This window comes from Artemia sp. Qi Xiang Cuo, chromosome 8 (genome assembly GCF_049724085.1).
Source record: "Artemia sp. Qi Xiang Cuo chromosome 8, ASM4972408v1, whole genome shotgun sequence".
NCBI classification, from domain to species: Eukaryota; Metazoa; Arthropoda; class Branchiopoda; order Anostraca; family Artemiidae; genus Artemia; species Artemia sp. Qi Xiang Cuo.
Genome location: NC_142801.1, coordinates 24,761,719 through 24,787,316, shown reverse-complemented (window position 1 = coordinate 24,787,316; position 25,598 = coordinate 24,761,719). Strand labels below are relative to the sequence as shown.

General features: G+C 34.3%; 1 protein-coding gene across 1 annotated transcript in view; it reads left to right on the top strand.

The window, feature by feature from the left end:
• The window catches only part of LOC148949265 (RING finger and SPRY domain-containing protein 1-like), a 34,362-nt gene extending 9,397 nt beyond the window's left edge, over positions 1 to 24,965 (top strand). The window contains exons 3-4 of the mRNA XM_089092899.1: positions 106 to 303; positions 23,322 to 24,965. Coding sequence (XP_088949025.1) covers positions 106 to 271 — 166 coding nt within the window. The 3' untranslated portion in view covers positions 272 to 303; positions 23,322 to 24,965. The remainder of the gene's footprint in view (positions 1 to 105; positions 304 to 23,321) is intronic.
• Positions 24,966 to 25,598: the final 633 nt, after the last annotated feature.

Here is a 25,598-nt window from a genome sequence, read left to right as displayed (position 1 = left end):
CCATTCTGTTCTTTTCATCATTTTCTTTTTTCTTCTTCTTACTTCTGTTACTTAAATTTCGTTCTCAGACTGATTTCAATATACTACTTTGAATTCAAATTTTAGTGGATTTTGTCAAACCTGTGCCGAGGTATTGGAGTTGTGTCCACTTTGTCGTTTACCCATTGCTAGTCGAGAATCCTTTCCCAAATTGGATGACTGCCAAGCTATAACTGCCTTGAATATAAGTACAACTTTTTCAGAACCTACCAACGTAGAGAACAACGCTTAAGAGGAGCATTCCAGTCTTATTAAACTGTAAAGGTGAGAAAATATAGTGATATTTAAAAATTAGAAAGTACTCTACGGGAAAACTATCCACTCAAGCCTGCCTATACACCTGACGTAATCTAAAAAATACTTACCCATATGGTTAAAATCATATTGTGAGCTATATGGGATTTAAAGCTTCTGTCAGTTAACCCTCAATTTTTCTTTTTGTATGATCAAGGCCGCACTCAGATGGGGGGTTAGGGGGCTTGAACCCCCCCACCCCACCCCCGAAATGTTTGTTTGACTCGTAAAAACGGAACAAAAATGTATATAAACAAATTTTGTATGTGTTTTTTGAGGTTTTTGTGTAAAATCCCCCCCCCCCTCCGAATTCTTTTTTTTAGTAAAACCCTCTCCGAAAAAAATCCTGGGTACGGCCCTGTGTATGATAAGTAAACAAATGCATAAACAGGAACAATATTTGTATACAAAAAGTGTTATTGAACATTTTTAACAAACTGAGACAAAATTACTCTCCACGTCTTTTTGACACTCTAGTGTAACTCTCAATAGTTCTCTAACTCTTTTTTTTTTTTTACTTTCTTATAACTGTTTTATATCAATGCTAAATATTACCCCGTGAGGAAATAATACTACTAGATACGACAAATTAAGCAAGAAAAACGGGTTTTAATTTTAATAAAGCAGTGAATAAATAACAAAATAAATACTTAATTAAAAAAACACTCTGAATATTTCGGCCCCACGTCCGGGAGCCTTTCTCAACCGAAAAAAAGAGGAAAATAAAAAAAAATATTCTTTTTTAAAAAACAACATACATCAAAATACAACAAACTAAACACATGAGACAAAATTACTCTCCACGTCTTTTGACACTCCAGTGTAACTCTCAATAGTTCTCTAACTCTTTTTTTTACTTTCTTATAACTGTCTTACATCAATGCTAAATGTTACCCCATGAGGAAATAATACTACTAGTTGAATAGATAAAGGTGTTGGAAATTAAAGGGCAATAAGATGAATACAAAACTTAACAGTATATTGCACTTGGAGATAAAAGTGTACCGGGAGTAAAACACGATATATTTGAAATACCAAAATAAAGTTCCTTCTTTAATTCGGACTCCCATAATTAATCTAAATCTAGTTTCAAAAATGAAAAATTATTTAATCAGAAAATACAATAAATTGCAGTATTTGGATTTCGCTAAGACAGTTAGAAATAAGAAAAGTGATACGCACAATATTTTTAAGGCAGATTAAAATATAAGAAACGTGTGAACGCCTAAATCATCAAAAATATTTAAGACGTAGTATTGGACGAGGGGTCGCGTCCTTGGGGCACGTGAGCCAATGGCAGGCAGTCCCTAGAGCGCAGGACGAAAGAACTGCGTTTGGGAGTAGGGTCAATGTGTTTTTTAATTTTAATATGAGGTGAGATCTGAAACGTTGAGTACGAAATTATTTTGGTCACAATTTTTGTCTTTGATGTGACCCATTGCTGTACAACTGAGCATGTAAGTTTAATAAATCTATTGTCTTTTTATAAGTTTTCGTTTCTCTTGTATGTCTGAGTCTAGTCCGATAATAGGTAACTAGTTCGCCAGTCTCCAAGGTAAATGCTCCCAAAGGAATCTGATCTCCAAGTGGCGCTATAGGAGAAATCTCTATCGCCACGAGCAAACCTTTGCTATTACTACAAACAATTCTTCAATGGTACAAATGGCGCGTGTCGGAAATTGGAGGAAAACTGCGAACTAGTTACGCTATCTAAACTTTGTAGTTCAAGTTTAATTTTCGGAAAGATACATAAATATAATAAATTTTATTAGGCATAGAACAAATAGGATACTATTGTAAACCCATTATATATAATTCTATATAATAGCCTACCCCAAATTAGTTTATTTAAATTTTAATATAAATTGATATAACCGCAAAAAAAAAAAACGAAAATATGGACGATCTAAATTAATTACAAATAGTGCAAAATTTATTCGCAAAAAATATAGAAAATTCAAAATCTATACCGGAATAAAATTGTCAATCAGATAGTGAATAAATCAATATCCAATTGACCCATTTTGTAAAAGTATAAACAACAGACGTTTAATAATTAAGAAACCTGCTACTTTTACTATTCAGCTCAACGTACTTAAAATTTCTACCATCGGCCGAGCGTCCACTATTACATAACTCACCCTAGCCAATCCCAACGTTGGATGGATTAATCATAGAATTCAAAGAGAGATTTATATAAACCAGTTCAAGAAATAAACTAAAACATGAAGTAGTGAACTTTGACTTTTCACAGAATATAAGGGAATACCTGGATAACATATGCATTTCTGTAGAAGCAAAATACGGAAGTGGCTCGGGGCAACTGTATGAAAAAATCATACTAAATACCTTTTTGCAAGGGCTACCCCCAAAACTATATAGAGTAGTAATATCCAAGAATATTCAGACGTTGGATCTTGCAGTCCAAGAGGTAGAACGACTAATTGAAGTTGATAAAATGGTTGCTAATCATAGTAATACAAAAATAAACAGCCTAGGCGACTCAAACACGAACCTAATCTTCAAGGGCGATCAGACATCCCCCAAATTCTTTTCAAGGGATAACTCCCCAGTAGCACAAAGAAACAAAACGCCAGACCCCGCTAGGCAGAAAACAGTACGTTTTCAGCCCATTAACCCTACAATAATAAGGTGCCATAACTGCAATCGTGTTGGCCACATAGCAAGAGAGTGCCACTACGTCACCAATCCCATACCAAGAAATGCTGTCGGTAATACGCAAAATTACGGTAACCATTTGTTCAGAAGAACAAATTTTAGCACCGGTCGTGCAATAGGCTATAGCCAGGGGGATTGCGCCAATCAGTACCTTATAATGCGTACCAACCAAATGTGTAGAGCCCTTTCCCCAACAGGCAAATTAATTACCGGTTTGAAAACCCAAAGACTCGCCAAGGTGAATATAATGCGAGAATGCAATATAAAACTAATGAAAATGTGTCGAGGAGAAATGAAAATTTTACAAGACAACGGCACTGTCAATCAGCGCCCGCACATGGCACTGACACGAGGCATCCACGCTCCAATCCTAATACCTGTCGAAGACAGGCAGACGTAAATCATTTAAATATGCCTACGGAACCTAATACGTCTGAATATCTATTACAGGCACCGACAAATGAAATAAATTCTCAGGGAAACGCTTCAGGCCCCTCAGAAACATACGTTGGACCCCGAGGGTGCCAAGTATATTTAATAGGTCCAAAACAATACTCGTGCCTTCTTGTAGTGATATTATTAACAGGTTACCCATATTTCATGATTTTTGTGTAGAAAACGTTTAATTTACGGCCTTAGTTGACAGTGGAGCTACTGTAAATATCATAAACTCTTGCGTATTTAATACGTTGCCTCTGCACATTAGGCGACAAAAGAACCCTAATAATCCCAATTTAACAAGTGTTAAAGGCCATAAATTAAATTCAAAAGGGTCAATGTTTATAAACATAAAAAGAGACAATAGAACATTAACGACAAATTTCATCATATGCAATAACCTCACATCTGAAGCTCTTATATGGACAAATTTTTTAAGGTCTAATAAAATAATATTAGACATAGCCACCGAGAAGTTGGTCCACCCAGCTAAGGTGAGGGAAGATATTTCCGCCTTAAGAAATCGTAACAGAGGTTACGAAGATAACATAACAGTAAACAAAATTTCTAGTGGTATAATGTCGAAGTACTTTGAAACCCATGTCTCGCAAAGACATGGCATAATTGGAAATTTTTTCAATTATCCTGAAAGATATCGCAGAAATGAAGTAAATTTAAATAATAACAGTATTGAATCTGCGAAAATAAAAATAGGAGATATGCGACAGTACAGATCAAATGAAATTAAGAAAATAGTGGAATTGTGGAAAAACATAGTAAAACCCAACGTGACGCCACAAGATGCCGCAATGGCGCAGCATAGCGCCAGCATGAACCTAATAAACAATAAAAATGAAGAGAAATATTACGGATTTGCGATAAGGAAAACAAAAGTCCCTCCCAAAACGATGCAAAAAATCCAAATATCACAAATGATCGAGCCAGTAATTAGCAAATCAGAAATATGGTTTGCGACACCGTCTGAAATACCCGAAAATCTTTTATACGATGACCAGATTATATATTATGACAAAGGAGAAGGTTTTATTTGGTTAACCAATAACCATGAAAATGATACAATTACAATTAAAAAGGGGACGTGTTTAGTCCAAATCCAGGTTTTAACGGAAAATGATTTAAATACATGGGAAAATTCAAAAAGAAACCTAGTTAGCGGTATTAAAACTTCAAATAACGAATACCCTTTGACTAAATCTCAATTTTTAAACAAATTTAAAATGGATCATATTACGTATATGGAAATTAAGAAAAAATTTTGCTAATTTTTATTTAATTTTATGTATTTTTTTTCTGAATATTAAATTTAAATGGGTTTTATCAAATTTTACCAGAATTAATTTTTAACGACTGGTAATCCCGTAGCAAAACAGCCATATCGTGTTCCATATAATCACAAAGAGTTTATAAAAAATAAAATCCACTACTTAGACATGAACTATATTAGACGCACAAGCATAAGTCCTGTTAGCGCAACCCTACTATTAGTACAAAAAAAGAATTTAGATCGTATAATCGGAATAGAGTCTAGTTCTATCAACAAACAAGTAGTTAGCGATAAAATTCCTCTACCAAGACTATACGAAATTCTTGACTCAATATCAAGCAAAAAAAAAATTTTTACCTCTTTGGACCTTACCCAAGGCTACCACCAAGTGAAAATAGCCGAAAAGGATGTCCATAAAACTGCATTTTCAGCATCCGAATATGGTTCTTATGAATACTTGAGAGTACCATTTGGGCTTAAAACAAGTTCAAGCGCGCTATGTAGACCCCTATTGCACCTGTTAAGAGCATTAAAGAATATAATTCATTTTGTTGATGATATTATATGCGTGGGGGAAAACACTGAGCAACACTTAGCAACTTTAGCTAAGGTGTTCGAGAAGTTCAGGCAAGGAAATTTAAAATGCCGGCCTGAGAAAGTAAATTTATTTCAATCCAAAATTAAATTTTTAGGAGTAGTAGTAACCCAGGGAGAGATATCCCCAGACCCTGATAAAATAAAATGTGTTGAAAACCTCAAGCCCCCCAGAACTATGAAAGAAGTAAGGGGAATTTTAGGACTTACTGGCTACTTTAGAAAATTTGTACGCAATTATTCCCAAATTGCGAAGCCCCTCACGGACTTAACAAAAGGAAACTCCCATGATGTTACCTGGTCCCAGGAAGCTCAAACTTCCCTAGACCAACTCAAACAGGTGCTCACGGCTGATCCAATTTTATCACTCCCTGATTTCGAAAACGGAAAATTCATCGTTACCACTGATGCTAGCTCAAAGGGCATAGGCGCTATCCTTTCGCAAACAATCCCAGTAGAAAACCCTAACCCTCTACAAGGAACACCCAAACAAATTGAAAAAATTATATGCTATTCAAATGAAAGTTTATCAAAAGGCGAAAGTAGTTATTCCGCCACAAACTTAGAATTATTATTCATTATTTACCACTTGGGCAAATTTAGACATTATTTAATTTTTATAAAATTTATACTACTATCAGACAGTAAAAGCTTGCAGTACCTGCGCACATTTAAAAACCACACGGGCATTCTAGCTAGATGGATTATGAAAATCCAAGACCTAGACTATGAATTTGAACATTTAAAGGGAAAACAAAACGCAGCTTGCGACTTTTTGAGTAGATATCCAGAAAATAATCCGTCGGAAACTGAAAAAAATGAAGTTAATGCTATCAATGCTAAAAGCAAACATGGATATAATAAAAACAAAGTCAAAGACTCAGTAAAAGAAAATAAGATTAACTATTGTCCCTTGTCTTTGGAAAATATAAAAAGAAAGCAAAAAAAAGACGAAATGTGTGTAGCACTAATTGATTATTTTGTGAATGATGAGGCTTTACCGGATAAATTCAAAACTCTTATAAAAGAGATAGATGATTTTTACTACGACCTTGATGAAAAATTTCTGTGCAGAATTGTGACTGCTGAGACAAATAGAAACCAAACCTCGATAATCCCTGTATTATCACAAAACTTGATAGGGCCTGCATTTGAATATTTTTATTTGGACACAGGTGGACATTTAGGAGTTATGAAAACGTTCCATAAGTTAAAACAATACTTTTACGTACAATCGGCACTGACAAAACTTAAAGAATTTGTAAGTACATGCGAAGCATGTAATTTGAGAAAAAAACCCCCTGCTTATCCAAATCCCCCAATGGGAAGGGTCCCGGTAGCAAATTACCCCTTCGATATTATCTCATTTGACCTGTACGGGACAAATGGAGGCTTACCTGTTTCTAGCAGAGGCCCTACGTGTATTCTTTCGGTTGTAGATCATTTTTCCGGATTTACTTTTGCAAAAGCATTGAAAAATCAAGGTGCTTATGCCACAAGTAAGGCATTAGCAAAATTATTTTTACAATTTGGAATTCCTAATAAAATTTTGAGCGACAACGGGAGCAATTTTGTTGCAAAAGTAACAAAATATTTAATGTGTTTCATTAATATAGAGAAAATGGTGACAGCGCCTTACCATCCACAAGCTAATGGAAAAATATAAAACAGACATAAAATATTTTCGAACGTTCTAAGTATTTATACTAAAGACAATAGGAGCGACTGGGACAAATTCTTACCTTATTTAACAAACTTAATCAACACTGATTATTCCTAAACAACAATATACAATCAATTTTATTTAATTTTGGGTCTATATTTTATAATCCCTTATTATTATTTTTTTTAATCTCGGCGATATTATAACGACTCAGAATATTATAAACAAGAATTCATAAATAGGATGATGAAAACTTATGAGATAGTTAGGCAAGAGTTGGAAAAATGTAAAATAAACCAAGAGCTAAGAAACAAACCCAAAGTTAAGGGGAATATAGATTTCAAAGTAGGAGACTTCGTTTACCTAAGGAACGAGGCAAAAACGGAAGGAAAAAAAACTTTCAAACAAATATTCTGGTCCTTAAAGAACAATCAAAAAGTACGATAATGAATATACCTTTAAAATGGAGAACCCCGATAGTTTACGAACTGACTAGGCGCGTGTGGTCCGAAGACAAAGAAAAGAAGGGACAGAGAGAGTTTTAGTACAGAACCTCGCTTGTGATACATCAGATTCGGAGCCATAGCCCCCCTAGTTCACTACTGTCAGTGGTAAAACACTTCAATTACCTAAAATACTATAGTGAACACGTCTTATATGAACAATAATACTTATAATACTTGTTTATTGACAAAATTGTTGCCCCAGCGACCAAACAAATACCAAAAGTAAGAATAAGAACGCCAAAAAGTCCAAAAATTTACTCATCGGCGAGCGCGGGAGATCTATACTATACAATATCTCCAAAAACCCAATACTTTCCCGAGAGAATCCCGACCCCATATCCCTCCCACAGATTTCCAGACGATAGGGTTTCCCCTGCAACACCAATAGAACGGCCCCTGTCATTACAGGAAGAATTTAACAGAGCTGTGTAAACCCCCGGTATTACTGTAAAGAAAACTCCTCCCAAAGATTTAACTAAAACAAACCTGAGAGAAGCTTTGGATTTAATAAATTTTCCCATAAAAACGAGTCAAAGTACATGGCCCAGTAATAAAACCCCAAAGGATGACCAGCAAGGTCGATATCATGATATAACCGTGTCCAAGGTCAAACCTAAACACCACTGGACGTGGACTTCACAGAGGGAATCCCTATTGCAAAGAATGCCCCAACCCCCTGAAGACATGGCCTTCAAACAATGGAGGAACCCCGCAAAAACTATTGATTCCTCCCAAAGCTCTCAAGAATCTTTCAAATCCCCCGAAGTGAGAACTCAAGGCGAGGACTTAGAGAATAAACCTTCTACTTCCAGAGGAGCAGAAATTTACGAAGGAATGGCAGGTGATACTACAAAAAGTGCCACCTCTAAAAGTTCTAATCCAGATTCGTCGGAAACCAGTTCAGAAGAGTCTGACGGTGAATCAGACCAAATAGTAGCTAAAGAAATAGGGAAATCAAAGCCGACCTCAGCAGCCGCACACGGGAAACACACGAAATTAAATGGGAAATAATTTTTTAAAAAGAAATACACAAAATTTTACATTTTTTCGATAGACAACCCTAAAAAGAAAAAACCACAACAACCCGAGGATATACGCCCGACACAGTCAGGTCGAACTGTTAAAAAACATGACAGATGGAAATATCACTAATTAACGTAAAGACAAATTTCAAAGATAATAAATTTAACACCGTAATAAATTTAACAGTGTGCATTTAGAGTTAACCAAGTAAGGATTTGATTAAGTTTTGAATGTTTTATTTTTGTTAGTGTTATTTCTATACCCTTTCAAAGGATACTAGATAGGTTGTAACATAAAATAACCAATGTTAGGAAGCTAGTGGTCTACATAAAACGACACCGCGGTTTGGACCACTTGTTGGGGTACGCCGGGGTTGTACCAAAAGCCCATTTTGTTTTTTCTGTAATTTTTTGTTAACACGATCGTAGTACGGGATATTTCTCAGTCCTTAAAGTGTAAAAAATTATTATTTTTATGACAACCTGGGCCAGAAAAAAAAATAATTAAAGTTTTAATATAAAATTCTGTGATCTATTTCATTTTTCGTTTTTGGATCTTAATGACTTTTAAGATAACCAGAGATTTTAATTTATTATAGCTCCGAGAAAAAAAAAAAAGCGTTTTCATTTAATTATATTATATCTATGACGTATGCTGTCCTCCAGCTGTGTTAAACATTACTTTCATATAGAAACAAAGGCATTTACGTCTTTAGCTCCTTGGCGAAAAATTTAATTTCATTAGTTTATATCTATGACATATACAATAACAGAGAGATCACTGTTCTATAGTTCTGTGACAAAAATGTCCTTTAATTTCATTGTTTTATATATGACATATATTGTGATATAATCTTTTTTACATATTTTCGAAAGTCAGTAACTTTATATGTTACCTATACTGACTCAGGTCTCCCTCATATTTTATTTTAAAAATCCACCCAAGTCCTAACCAAGATGGATATTATCAAAAAAAAAAAACAAGAAATTACCAGTACGGAAGCGTCTAATTATATGAAATATTTTATATTAGTGAAGATTATGATTATTTTAGGCCTACCAGTGTAATTATGCGCTGCACGCTTGCTTATTCATGTGTTTCTTACTCGAGAAATATAATGTGTCTCACCAGAGTAATATATGTAACAATAGCCAACTATTGTTAACTATAACCAAACAGCATATGGTCCGTGTAGTTGTATAATTTCAAGGCGGAGGTGAAATTATATCTCAATTATAATATGTAAAATTATAAAACCATTTAATCAGTTGATACATGGATTGAAACCCGGTAAATGTACAATTACAAATAAGTAAAACGCAACATGAAGTCTCGTTTACGTTTACGATGTTCTATAACTGACATATTCCAATGTGACCAGAATATAAATTATTTAGATATAGGTCTAACAGAGGGTACCTAAAACATTCCTTCTAATAAGGTATCGAGGTCAGCTCTTTATTACGCTTATATTTTTTGCAAAGCTTCAACTGAAATCTACGGAGGCAAGCTTGGAAATCCTGCATCTAATGACCTTATTCGAAAAGCGAATGTGTGGCACCAATGTTGACTTGCAATTACGGAAAAATCCTGAGACTAGGAACCTATGCATTTCAGCGGTTAAACATGGAGCCCCTTGAGAACATACAAGCATAGCACCAGGGTAGACATTAGAAGACGACTGGGTATAGAGGTGTTCACTGGTCCTTGTTATGTCCTGTTCCCTCAGTGCAGTACTGTTCGCGTAAAACCGTGCAGTGATGACATTACAACATGCGTCTCTTATACAGCACAGACGTGCGTGAACAATGCAGGCATGAAAAATATTGTAAAAGTAGACCTCAAACTTAATAATGTAGGGTAAATTATGTTTATTTAATATCGATTTGTTCGTTATCAAAACAAATTTGAAGAAATTTCTGTTTTAGATTTTCATCGTGAGTACCAATATTAGTGTATTTATTTAATTCTGTCTCATAGCTAAGAAGTTATAACCAAATTAATTCGTGAATTATTGTATGTATATTTACTTAAGAGAACACGTGATTCTGCCGCGTTGTCTTTATTACAGGAAAGTAAATGGACATTTTTGTCATTGAGTATTACAATAAGCTGCCCAGTACAGATACGACCCAGTAACATCTATTTTATCATATCTCAACCAACGAAGAGTACTCACCATGACTCCAGGCAACTTCATCCCAGCTTCGTCTACGAAAACAACAGTTACCTTCGATCGTCGTTTCTTCGACCATGAACCATATTACATATCAGGTAACACTATATTTGAACCTCAGTATCAAGTGCTTTAACGAACTATATAATCGCATAAACGCTGAGAAACCCATCGGCCAGTACAAGATATAAATACGTAGATATCGTGTCGATACTCACTACGGACCCAATAATAATTTTACAGTATAGTGACTATATTTGAATTTAAAAGATATTAAACAATATTTAAAGTTAAATGATACTTAAAGACATTTGAAGATATTTGAAGATGAAATTAAAGACAATTTGAAGTTTAATTCTGAGAACCCCATCTATCAGCACCTTATAAACTATATTCTAAGTTAAAAGATACATAAGTAAAATTGAATATAATTTACGACAACTTACAGAAACTTTTAATATACATTAGTAGAACTCACTCGATCAGCACACTATAGAATATATTTGAAGTTAGATTAAATATAAAAGCAAGTGAATATCTTTTAAGCAGAAATTAAAGACAATTTGAACTTTAATTCTGAGAACACCATCGAGCAGTACAAGATAATCGATATTAAACGACATTTGAAGTTAGATGATAGTTGAAGAGGTTCGAAGTTTAATTTAAAGAAAATATATTAAGATAGTCACTATAATATGACGACAACCCGTTTCAAAAGGCAAAAATTAAAAATTTTAAGCGATAATACATTCTCTTTGTGCCTAAAAAATCCTAAAAACTACATGCTGAGAATAAAAACGCCAACACCTATAGTGGGAAGAATCATTTCCCAGTCGACTATTAGAACGATATTTAACGGTCATTTCCCAGTTGACTATTAGAGAAAGCTTACCGTGTAAAGACAACTAGACTCGAACTGTTCCATGAAGAAACCATAACGTAAGTGCTTCGAAATTTTTGCCAGGACAAAAGGAGTGAAGGACAGTAATTTACAACAGAAGGGTGTAGTACTCTAAGGACACGAAAGGTGATGAATAGATGTGAAGCTACATGTGTTACTTCCTAACAGCTTTGACAATGCAAAAATCTAAATAGTGAAAGTATTTTAATGTCATCTGTGAATTTTTTTAACCAAATTTTTTATTTTTTAAATCATTTTTTTTTTTACCAAAAGTATATTTTTTTGTATTTTTTTTTTTTTATTAATTTAACGTTTTTTTTATATTACTTATTACTTAATATAGAAAGCAAAAAAAAAAAAAAAAAGTGAAATAAACTGAAATTATAAAAGTCCCAAACTAATTGGCAAATTAAAATTAATAAGTGTTAGATATAGAAAAAAAAAAAAATAGATATCAGAGGAGCGAAACTATGCAAAAAAATCCAATTCTTAATTTCGAGTGCAGTTGTAGTTGTAGAGCGACTACAACAAGAAAAACCAGCGCAAAACTTTACAAATAATTTGGTGACTAAAACCATTTATTTACGGATTACGGTATGTTTGCGTTGGAGCGGTCAAGGTAGTAATTAACTATATACTTGATCTAAAATAATAAAGTTCATTATTTAATTCGGACTCCTATAATTAAGCTAAATCTAGTTTCAAAAATGAAAAAGTCTCTAATCAGCAAAGAAAAGAAATTGCAATCTTTGGATTTCGCTAAGACAGTGAGCACTAAGAAAAGTGCTACGCACAATATTTTTAAGGACGTTTAAACGATAAGAACCGTGTGAACGCCTAAATCATCAAAAATATTTAAGACGTATCATTGGGCGAGGGTTCGCGTCCTTGGGGCACGGGAGCCAATGGCAGGCAGTCCCTAGAGCGCAGGACGAAAGAACTGCGTTTGGGAGTAGTGTAAATGTGTTTTTTAATTTTTAAGATGAGGTGAGCTCTGAAACGTTGAGTACGAAATTATTTTGGTCACCATTTTTGTCTTTGATGTGACCCACTGCTGTACAACTGAGCATGTAAGTTTAATAAATCTATTGTCTTTTTATAAGTGTTCGTTTCTCTTGTATGTCTGAGTCTAGTCCGATAATAGGTAACTAGTTCGCCAGTCTCCAAGGTAAATGCTCCCAAAGGAATCTGATCTCCAAGTGGCGCTATAGGAGAAATCTCTATCGCCACGAGCAAACCTTTTCTATTACCACAAACAATCATTCAATGGTACAAAAGTATCGACTATGAATTTTTTTTTATTTTAATGAAAATTTTTCTGACAAATATTCATATCTATTTATATATATGTGAATTTTAGGTTTCAGAGTATCAGGAAATAGGAGCTCTCTACAAGACATCTCGTGCCATTGCCCCGTCCCTCTGAAATTTTGTGTAAATTGCCCCGTAATGCCCGGCAATGTAAATTACTATGTGTGTAAATTGCCCTCTGAAATTGTCCCGTCCCTCTAAAGTTTTTTGTAAATTAAGCTATCATTGTTATATTTTATTAGATTCTACTGATATGTGACACTAATTCCGAAGTTGTAGCTCCCTTAAACAAAATTATAGATACCAGCTCGTGGAATGTTTCTCAGGGTCGTGTAGATCGTAATTATTCTCATCGGATTTGGCACAAACCCTTTCTCTTGTTAAATATTTTCGTCCTATAGATTGGTATAATAAGTATGGATAACTTATAAGATTGGAAACTGGTGCTGGTGCCACAGAAAAGAATCATCATCCTCAACTTGTGTCTGGTGTTTCTTGGCGTTTTTTTAGTGTAAGAATAAGGCAAAATTAGTGTATTTGGCAAAACTGATGTAGCAATAAGTGTTTGATCTCAGTTTTGGGAAAAGACATAGCCGTAAAATTTGAAAGAACTGCCAAAGTAAACTATAAGTAAAGTAAGGGGTTTTTCCAAATCTAATTGAAGTTTCTGTTCAGTAATTCCGTTGAGAATCTGCACTGTGAGGTCGCTAGCACCTCAAAAACACGTACCGTGGTAGTGTCTATTGTGTACTATACATATTTATATAATTGGGGTGAAGAGAGAATTTTTGCCCAGAAACAATAAATTTATAATTTTTGACTAACCGAAAGTTTTTGAGATTAATTTTGTTTCTCCGTTCAACAGACAAATCTGTTTGACGATTAAAGTTTGATTCTAATGTGTAGGACATATATTGTGAAGTCACAATAGTTTGTTTTCCATGTTGTAATTTTTGGCGATGTTGAGAGAATTGAAAAAATACTCCAATTGTTCCATCCTACCTACCCTCCTAGGTTTTTATGCAGAAGTGCAGCATCGAATAGCGTCTAAGAATAGAATAGAATAGAAAATGATTTATTGGTTAAAATGGCACAAAAACTAGCATAAGCACGTCGGAATTACAAAAATAAAACGGATGTTAGGGGATAAACATAAAACAAGAAAAATAATCAACAATAAAACAGATGTTAGAGGATAAACATAAAACAAAATTTATATCAATTATTAAAATGGGAAACAAAATAGGGGACAAAAGAGTTTTTGTGCCTCATGGTCAGCATTTGGGGACACATGTCCAGTTGGGTATTTGGAGCTCTACGAACATTGAGTCTTGTATTAGGAAGGATTGGGGGATTTTCGTTAAAGGGAGGGAGAAAACGTCGATGATAGTCAGAACTAAGGCACTTGTGACCAAAGTTCATGGTGAGGATGTGACGTCGTGATTCCAATGTAATAAGTTCAAGTCTAGCCAAACCTTCATCGTATGTAGTATAGGCCGTCCCAAGAATAATTTTTATTGCTCTTTTTTGAATAATTTCAATTTTAGAACATTTGTCTTTGGTCAACCCAGGGTGCCAGACAGGGCAAGCATATTCCAGACAGGGTCTTATATAAGAACAATAAATTATTTTAAGGTTTTGAATAGATATGGAGAACCGTTTGAGAAGGGATAAATATTTAAGGAGAAAACTACCACATTTAAATAAATGGCAAATGCGGGAGTTCCATTTAAGGTCATTGTACAACTGCACACCAAGCACTTTAACCGTATTTAAATTTGGTATGCAAAGGAAATTATTCATAGGGTGTATATTTTAAAAAAAAAATGGAATAGCATGAAACTGCTTTTAGGTATGCTTGAGTTGAGTTTAACATTGTCAAGATCATTCTTTAAATTGTTAATAAGTGAATCAAGTGTAACGTCCAAAGTATTAGATTTTTGACAAAGGTTCAGTAATGTCAAATCATCCGCAAATTTAAAAGAGTTGGCAAGACTTGGTAGAACATTATTTAAAACAATTAAAAATGCTAAAGGACCAAATTTAGTCCCTCGAGGTACTTCACAGGAAATCGAGGAAAAACTTGATGAATCCCCGTTAGGGAGGACTACACATTGCTCACGGCCAGACAAAAACCTAGCTACCATACGTAAGACAAAATCTCTTGCACCTAAAGCCCTTGCATTATCTGTAACTGTCTAATGATCCAAATTGTCGAAGGCTTTGCTAATATCAGCAAAAACAGCTTCAACGTAGGAACTATTCAACTCAAGATGTTTGAAAATAGTGTCAAGTGTATAAATTAAGCAATGCGTGGTGCTATGATTCGACCTAAAGCCAAACTGATTTGGTTTTATTTTAACATGAATATCGTCAAAAAGGAAATTGTAAATAAAACTTTCAAAGATTTTAGAAAAAATGGAGGTTTTTGATATTGGTCTGAAATCAGAGGGAACTTTTGGGGTCTTAGTTTTCGGTATAGGAGATATAATAGCTCGTTTAAAACACACTGGAAAACACCATCTACAAAACATTGGTTAAAAATAGCAGTTAGAGGTACACTTAAATGCTGGGCACATTCCACAATCAATTTGGCAGGGATATTACCTGGGTATACTGACTTAGTTGTGTCAAGGGTTTCGAGTTTAAGTTGAGTCTGATGAATTTCAATCACAGGAATGTCACTCACTACACTATTGGCCGGCACATGTTGAAGTGGCGGGTGAATTTTACAAATTGAAGCAAAATGATCATTTATGAAATCTGCACCCACTGGGTCACCATTACTGTCCAGTAAGAAAAACTTTGAAGAGACCTTTTCCATGAGATCTTGGACACTTTTGTGGAATTTCTTAGGGTCCGAATACAATAACTTATTGAGCACGTGAGCGCCATGCTCCTTTCTTGCTTTACGGATTTCGCTAACAACGATGTTTTTAAGTTTTCGAGATTCTTAGAAAAATCCTTTCTTAAAGACTTTATCACGTTCATTTATTAGGTATAAAAATTTTTATTCATCCACGGTTTGCAGTTAGATTTGCGAGTAATATTGTTCACTGGAAAGGTGTCACAATATGACTGGAAAAGTTCCGCTAAAAACTTAGAAGCCATGGTGATGAGACCCGTAATGCCTTCACTGTCCAGATTAAAATTCTTCGTCAAAACCTTCTTTGGTACCAAAGCAGTTGAAGAAATTCATTCCATTGTTCCAAGACTTATACTAAACTCAAGGTGCTACTAACGCACGTGCTACACTCTTCATCAAATTTTCCCCTCAAAGTTGCTCTTGTGTCCGCATACCGTAGCAATGGCTACGGCTACGGCAATGGCTAATTAACCAAATCTAACAAATAACCAGTGTTGACAAGTACTAATTAACCAATGTTGACGATCACTAATTAACCAAGTAACAATATATTAAGTACTGATTAGCCTGTCTTTATCCATCAGTTCTGCTGAAAATTTATCCTTCTCTTTTCACACTCTACTTGATGTTGCATTTAGCCCCCTTGTATATTCGATATCTTATTTTCTATGCGGTCTGAAAAGTGAGAGTGAAATTGAGCAAGTAATGAGATTTTCTCAGTACGTCTAATTTATCTCTAGAAATGTTGATGTTTGGAACATTTAAGCTGAAATTTTGAGAGGTTATTTTCGCTTTACGTGGGAATAAATCCAGGGATTACTAAATAAATAACGTTTAATTCGTGAGGGTGAGAAATTTGCTAAAACCAAGGAATTAATTTTCAATGAGATATTTGTAGAGATTTATAGAGAACATTCTACAAATAAAACACGTGGCAGTATGGAAAAATGCGTATAATATTACAACTAAAACAGTGGGAAAAGGAAACTTTTAATAATAATCGACTCTGAATATTTCGGCTTCACCTCCGGAAGCCTTTATCAACGGAAAAAAAAAAAAAAAAAAACTAAATTAAACAGAACATATAAAGACAAGGAAAAAACACAAAGGAATTAAAAAATAACTCACATCAAACAGTTCGTGGTAATGAATTGTAAGTAAGAAGCTACCCGGCTCAATAGTGACCGAAACTCTAAAAAACGGAATTTTGATACCAGTAGATACATCAAAAGAATCAGATTTTTATTCTGATTTCAAATATATGAGTTTGATCAAGTTTGGCTATACCCGTCAAGTTACGCGCCTGAGAAAATTTGCCGTATTTTCGAAAAAAGGGGGAAACAACCCTTAAAAGTCATAGAACTCTAATGAAAATCACACCATCAGATGCAGCGTATCAGAGAACCCTACTTTAGAAGTTTCAGGCTCCTATCAGCAAAGCCTCGCTCTTTACGCTAAAGATTGACTCTGTCTCACAACTTTATTTTTAAAACAATAAAAATCTTCAGCGTAAAGAGCGAGGCGTTGAGGAGGGGACAGCCCCTTTCATAAACGGAATAATTTCTGTTCGTTTTAAGTTTTAATGTCGCTCCTTACTTTCAGTTAAAAAACCTGTTTTAATTTTATTTAATCTTAATGAAGTCCAGTCTGACAAATGTTGACCAATGAAAATATCAAAAAATCAAACAAAATCAGGGAAATTTATTCTGTCTTTCTGGAGCATCACAGTAAAGCAACAGCATGGACACGGTTGCATGGACACTTTTGAGTATATACATAGGTTAAAAGACTATATATAGGTCCTACGTTAAAAGAACTTTTGTTTTTCCTTGTCTTCACATGTTCTGTTTAATTTATTTGTTTGTTTTCTGTTTTTGGTGTCTTTTTCGACAAAGGCTTCCGAACATGAAGCCAAAATATTCGGACCTTTATTTTTATTATTATTAAAAGTTTGTTTTTTTTTTTTTTGTTTTTTTTAGTATTTTATGGTTTTTTTTTACAATCACATTTGAACACAGCCTTTTTATATTATTTTATTTGTAAATGGAAAGACAGTGTGGTCTAAGAAATTATGAACTTTCTACAGTTATGCCAAATTACAGATCTAGGCTTGACGGGATTACCATTATCCCTTCACAGGGAGGACAATCGGAGAGGGGGACGGGGAGGACTGCCCCGATCAAATTTTTTGATCTCGCTATATTTTGTTGCTTCCCCCTCGCCCATAGACTTTGAAAATTTCCTATTCCTGGTATTTTCATTGAAAAAAAAAATCAAAAGAAAAAATTGCCCCTCTCTTAGATTTTGAAAAATAGCTTCTTTTGTATCTTCATTCAAAAAACTAAAACATTTCCTTGAATTTTAGTGAATTGGTGCCCGGTTCATTTTCTAAGCTTGCTTCTTTTGTTATGACTTTTAATTGGTTCATTCTTCATTTTAGAATTCATTCTCTCATTCATTTTACGCTTAATGACTACCCAATTGTTTGATTGAGTTTACTTTTACTCTGGATTTTATGTCAGATTGCGGTAATTTTTCATGAATATCCCTTACATATGTTATGCTGTCTTTTAGATATTGCTAGTAACTGCTAAATTTGAATATGTTTTAAGATACATCAAGAGATATCGGTAACTCTACGTTCAAAAATACAATTTTAAGAGGCTATTTTCACTCTGGAAGGAAATAATTGGCTGTAAATCTAATTTTCATTTGAGAGGATAAGGATTTTGTCGAAGAAAAAAAATCAACTAGGTTTAATCTATACCTAGTATAGGGCTGCAAAAGGAGACACTCCGCGCTGAGTAGTTGAAGAAAAACTTTGTAAAACGGTGCACCTCTGTTTGGAATGGTTTTTAGAGAAGGTTACCCCTGGAAGCCTGTTTATTTATTCCTTTAAAAGGAGGTTCAGAAGACCCAACTCTAGAGAGAAACATGGGGAAAAGATCGACTAGTAGCATATGAGGCTTTAAGTTTCCTGTGGCCTCGTGCCATGAAAAATGTCAGCAAAAAATGATGTGGCATTAATTTGTCAGGGAACCTTTCCTCCTTTTTGAGTTGTTTCAGGAAAGAGGGGCACAATATTTTGTAGAAGAAAGATAGGGCAAATGCTCAAGATACCCTTCCCCCTCCACCTTTTGTTTACGCCCTCTATTGGGAACCCTCGGTAATTCTAATACGGATCTAGAGACTGTGATTTAAAATGCTTAAAATGAAAGCCATGGGGTTTGTTTTCACTTTAGGTGAATCAGAGAAAGGATAAGTAAATACAGAAGCTTTAATTTGAAAGAGTGAGAAATCTATTGACAGAAAGGGAAGGTTTTTCACTGAAATTTATTCAAGAGAAAATCAGATGGGAATTACAGAGAACTATCACTGCGTGACCTTATGGCGTACAAACATATTATTTCTTGATGCATATTTGAAAACAATGATGCCTGTATACTTAGAATTAAATCCAAGGGGTTATTTTCACTTTATATGGCAATAACCACAAGGATAGATAAAGAAATTTCGATCTGTTAGGGTAAGATATTTGTTTGTGTAAAGGGAGTGGTTTTCAGCGAGATTACTTCAATAGAAAATCTAAGAGGTTTCTGTATTTCCATATAACAAAGTGAGTGGTGAAACGGGGTACCGAAATGCTGATATTACATTAATTCATCTCTAGTAATGTCGGTATTTGTGAATCTAATATGAACTTTTGAGATATAGTATTCACTTTGAGGTGGAAAGAAACTGCAAGGAAGAATGTGTTATAAAACAAGAGAGTGGATGAGAGAAAAATTCAAGTAATTTTACTTACATACAATCCCAAAGGTCTTGAGTCTTAGACCGAGCTATTTTCAGAATCAAGTCTGAAGTACATGTTACTATACGAGCTCCATATGTTTTACCGTTTGTTTACCGTTCTGGTGAATTTAGTATTTGAGTAGCTGCCAGAGGGGTACAACATGTCTATCACCCCTCAGTAAGCTTCTTATTTGTTTATGTGTCTGATATTTCAAAAAACTTTTATTTAGTTTAATACATATATCTATGGTCGTCTTGAAAGGTTTTGCCTAATTCAATAATAGCTTCAAGTATCGTGAAAGCTTACCTCTAAAAGGCTATTTTAAAGGCTACAAAAGGTAAGCTTTGCGGGCTTACCTCGAAGGGGTAATTCAAGGCTATCAGTAGGGTTGTTTCATGCAGTATAACATTCAATCTGCTGGTCACTTTTTGCCTAGTAGTAGTCTCGCTGCGACCTGTGAAACGTTTTTAAGAAGTAGCGAACTATTTGTAAGTTACGTTAAAACATAAATTCGTTATTAAGCTGTGTATATTGTTTCTTTGTTTTAGCTTTTTAGTTTTACAGAAAGTAAAATAAAGAATATATTGGGAACCGGATTGGTTCTAGGCGTTTACCCCCTGGCGATTACCCCCCCCCCCCCGGAAAATACCCCCGAAAAATATCCCCCGTGGAAAATACCCCCCTGTGGAAAATACCCCCTCCTGAGGAAAATACCCCCTTGGAAAACACTCCCCGCGGAAAATATTCCCCTCGATGAAAATACCCCCGCGGAAATTACCCCCCCCCCCGATGAAAACATCTAGCCGGGAAACACCCCCTTGTAAAATACTCTCCCGTGGAAAAAAACTCCCTCCTTGGAAAATACCCTTTAGTTTTTTTTTAGTTTCGTTGAAAAGTGCTGAAGAGCGGGAAAAAGAAGAATATACACACCAGAAGTATCTTAAAAACGTAGGGGAAAAAACACAAATCCATTTGTGCTGAAAAGACTTCCATATGAACTTCTGCAATTTTTGGGAGTAGCGGGTGCCAAATTAAAAAAAAATTAAGAAGAAAAAAATGTAAGCGAACAATCATCAAAATTAAGCTAAAAAATATGGCAGCAAAAAGTTTAAGAAGGTTTAACTTTCCTTTGAAAGCATTGTTGGCTTTGGGAACCAACACGTTCTTATTGTTTATGTTTTTACGGACGAAAGCGTTGTCAAATTCAACGAGTTTGTTTTTTTATCTTCCAAATGTAAAACTACCACAAACCACCATTAACAAATAAATGAAACCCAAAACTAACAGAAATTACAATAGATAGCCTAGTCAAACTCAAAACGAGCAGAAATTAAAAGGATTAGACACCCATGTCTTCTTCAAATCAGAACATAATTTGATATACATATTCTTATATCTATTCCTTATAGTCTTAAAACTTCTTTCTTTGTTGAAAAGTTTTTTATATTAATTTCCGTTTGTTTTTTATTGACGTAGTCTTTTTCATAAACAAAAATATTTTATATCTTTTTTTTCTATTAGAATCAATACTTTTCACTTTGAAGATTATTTGACTTTATTTCAGCTCATTTGTGGTTTAATGAGGCTCTTTACTTTTCTTTAAAAAACTTTTGTTTCCCATTAACAAATACTATCTGTAAGTAATTAAATAAAAAAAAGTTTTCAACTGAAAGTAAGGAGCCACATCAATCCTTAAAACCAACTGAAATTATTTCAAATATGAAAGGGGTTGCCTCCTCCTCAATACCTCGCTCCGTATGTTAAAGTTTTTTTTTAAACAAAGTTTTTTTAAACAATTTTAAAACAAGACTTATTTTTCTTTTTAAACGACCATTGTGTTTCAGCAATCGTTCTTAAGGATTAGGACAACAACTAAAAGCCTCAGCGTAAAGAGCAAGGCAACTCCTTTCATATACGTAATAATTTTTGTTCATTTCAAGTTTTGATATTGCTCCTTACTTTCAGTTGAAAAAACTTGTTTTTTCTAATTTAATTTCTGATCGTTTTTAAATAATACCGAGAATTCCACCCCTCTTTCCATGAAAAATTCCGGCACTTGTTTATTATACGTCACTCACTCAAGTTTACGATGTGTAAAACTCGATAACAAACTGGTTTCTTCGTTACTCTAGAAACAAATTTGGGCTATATATTTGCACATTAGTGGAGGGGGGGGGGGGGGTAAAGTACAGCGGGCCTGCATGCAAAATGTGTTAGGCACAATTATTCTGCATGCTATGAGGAAAGAATTGTTTTCTGACTTCAAACTGTCCAAATATTTTACCCCCCCCCCTTATGTGCAAATATGTACCCTCCCCCCTCTTATGCCCAAACTATATATTTCCCATTTATTTTGTCACTTGTCTTTGTTTCGTCTCGTGCTGAGCTGAAAGAAAATAACGAAAAAAACGGTTTATCCTCGAGTTTTACGCTGTGTAAACTTGAGTGAGGGGCGTATAATACACAAGTACCAAAGTTCCTTCGCTCTAAGGAAAATAAAAAAAGACTTAAATTAAATTCTCAATATAAGAAAAGGAAACGATCAAAAATAAAATTCAAATTCCGTGGGGGAGGGTATTTTCCGGGGGTTAATTTCTGCGGGGGGGGGGGGGCATTTATCGTGGGGGGTATTCTCCGGGAGGGCAATTGCCCGGGATGGGGGGTAAACGCAGGCCACCATTTGGATTTTTTCCCCAGTTCTTTTCCCGTTTATAGTTTTTTCCCCAGTTCAGAAATAAGAACAGGCACAGACTTTGACATTTTTTCAATGCTCTATTGAATACACTGATTAACAAATCAAAAATTACTAAAAAGCTTTTAGCTGAAATTCACCAAAGCTCGGTTTTTATGTATTGACGACAATAGCATGATGAGAACTTATTTATAAATTTAGGTTTGGTTTGCAAGAAGTTCTTAATTGATTTGAACTTGGAGTCGTTTAGCTTGGAATCATATTTCAGGTTGCAGAGCTTGTATTACTGAAAACCTTTGAAAACGTTTTTGGAAGTTTTAACAGATGAATGCTTGAACGTTTTTCTATGAAAAATAAAAGCAATATCATACTCCAAAACTCGAAATTGCAATGAAGAAAAAGAACGAATGTAATTCGATCCAGTCCGAAAAAATAGGAAGAATAGTATGAAAATATATAAGTCGAGACCTCTGCTCAACTATCCTCGATGCAAAATGGAAGCAGTGAGCTCATAGAAGTCCACAGGACAAATGAAAACAAAACAAACCTTAGAAGTTAATGCTAACATAAGAGATGCCATTTCCAATTAACGGTGAAAAGGCGATTGTATTTACAAAATCGTACGTCGAAAGGCTATTCAAACATGGGAATTCATTTAATGTAAGGCTTTTTCGAACGCTAAACACTCCCGATGCCAACGATTTCACTGGACTTTTTGCCATACGGCATCTATTACTTTACATTTATTAGATGGCGCGGAACAAATGGAAAAGATCCAAATCCATCTTAGATAGCTGCCATATGAATTAACTCACATTTTCATCATCACACGTCACAATCATCACACGTCACGTCAGATCATCATCACAAATTCACATTTTCATCATCATCATTACAAGGAAATCTGAATTTTGTTTTATTGATTCTTTTACCCAAAGATGTATTCCTTTATAGAACGTTAGACATTAATCTTTCTTTAATAAAGATGGACCTTCTTGTTCTTATTCTCAATAGGATGTAAAATTCACCTCCAAAAAATTTTCAATTATTCATATTTCTAGAACCATATCTACAGTCCAGAGTGTAAGATAATGTTCGAAGGGTTGGTAACAACATGGAGACAAAGTAAAAGGCGGAGTGTTTTTTCAACAAAATAGGAAATCCACCAAAAGGACTGCACTAGGGCAACGAGTATGAGTGCTGAGAACTGTGTGCTCTTTACGGTTATTTGTGAAAGTCATTATTATTTATTTACAGCTTTTATTGTTTTATCGTATTATTATTCATTGTATACTATTATTGTTTTATTTATTATTATTTACATCTTTGAGACTTTGCTCAGCAATCTGGGAGCACATTTTCTTACAGGAAAAGTGGATAATGGAAAGAGATAATACGATTCAGTAAGAATCCGTAATTCAAACAAATATTTTTGCTACTTCCCCTTAAAAAGAAAATCTTGCCAGTAGGGTAATTAGAGAAAACAAAATCCTTGAAAAAATAGATAGAAAAAGCAAACACACTTGGTCACCGACACCTCGAAAGCAACTACATTATTCGATAAATAAACAAAAACAAAAAAAAATATTTCTGGAAACTGTATTTGATCGTAATTACTTATGGATTTGTTTTATAATAAAATCAAACAGATTTTTTTTGTAAAATCAAAAAGATAATTTTGCTAGTAGGGGAATAAGAGCAAACAAAATCCTTGAAAAAGGAAAGAAAAAGCAAACACACTTGCTCACCGACACCCCGAAAGCCACCACATTCCACATTATTCGATAAATAAACAAAAACAAAAAAAATATTTCTGGAAACTGTATTTGATCGTACATACTTATGAATCTTTTTTTATAAAATCAACTCAAATTCTAGAAAAAATAGTTCCTTGATCGCTTTTATAAATAAACGGGAATGCCAGTACTTTATTTTTGAAATTGTTTCTGAGAAATACGTTTTATAGCTGTTGTTTTTTTTTTAATAGTAAGCACTTATTTTGTGAAGGCTTGACACTCTCTCTACCAGCTCTGTATAACTCTCTTCACTTTGTCAATTAATATTGAAGAATTACTTTCAGAAAAAATTTCCCTAAAATAACATCTGTTTCACCCGTTTGTTGTATATTTGTTTCTGTTAATTATTTTCTTGTTTATGTATTTTTTCCTTTTTTAGTGTTTTATTATATATTACTCTATTGTTAGTCATGGGCACTAAATAAATATTATTATTTTTATAATATGTCTAGAATTTGAATAAATTGTATTCTTAGTCCAACTTATCTATCTTTTGCTTCTTTCTCACACTTTTTCTTAACCTTCTATTTGTAACGATAGCTATACTTCTTCCAGTAATTAATTTAAGAAAACTTCTTCGAAAAATGTTTTCAAAGAAAAGTAAAAAGTGATTTCCAAAAGTAAAGCAAGCAGATACAAAGCTAAACGTATGAAAAAACGGTAGTTGCTCGGCATGAATAAATGGAACGAACACAAAACGAACAAAAGACAAAATGAGCAATGAGTGCAGACTTGAAATGAATATTGACTGAAACAGATAAGGGCAATGTGGTCGCCCTTCAAGATATAAGGGCTAGCAACGAATTTTCATCAAGGTTTTCTTCCTTGAAATTCATTCTTTAAAATATAAAAAAAATAGTTTTTTTTAACTGAAAGTAAGGAGCAACGTTAAGACTTAAAACAAACATAAATCATTACATATATGAGGGGGTTGCCCCTCCTCAACACCTTGATCTTCACGCCAAACTGTTTTAGTACTTTTAAATAAGCTTCTTATTGTTCTAATTACACGAACTTTGATGTTGCTCTTTACTTTCAGTTAAAAAAATTTGTTTTTTTTATTTTATTTCTGATCGTTCTTTAAATAATGTCAGAAAATCTGGCCCCACCTCCACGGAAAAATCCCTCCTTCCCACAAGAATATCCTCAAGACAATTCAATTCGGGTGAAAATTTACCACGGACAATTACCCTTAACATCTCCAGGCGTAAAATTAAGTCGACAAAGAAGAAGCAAGACATAAGAAGAATTTCGTATAGGAATCCTGGCAAATTCCTCCAGTGTAAAATTTCCCCTTAAAAGTTCATCCCCTGGAAACATCCCCACGAAATATCCTCCCTGCAGAAGAATCGCCCCCCACCCCATACCATCCGAAAAATGTATATATCCTTCCTAATCGCAAATGCTATACGTAAACAATGGGTGAATTTTATAACTTAAAGACCTTTCCCAGGGGCTGTGGGGGTCATGTTATCTCCAAAAGCCTAGTTATTTGGCTTTTAACTATGCCGAATAACATAGCTATCTAAATTTTGATCGGAC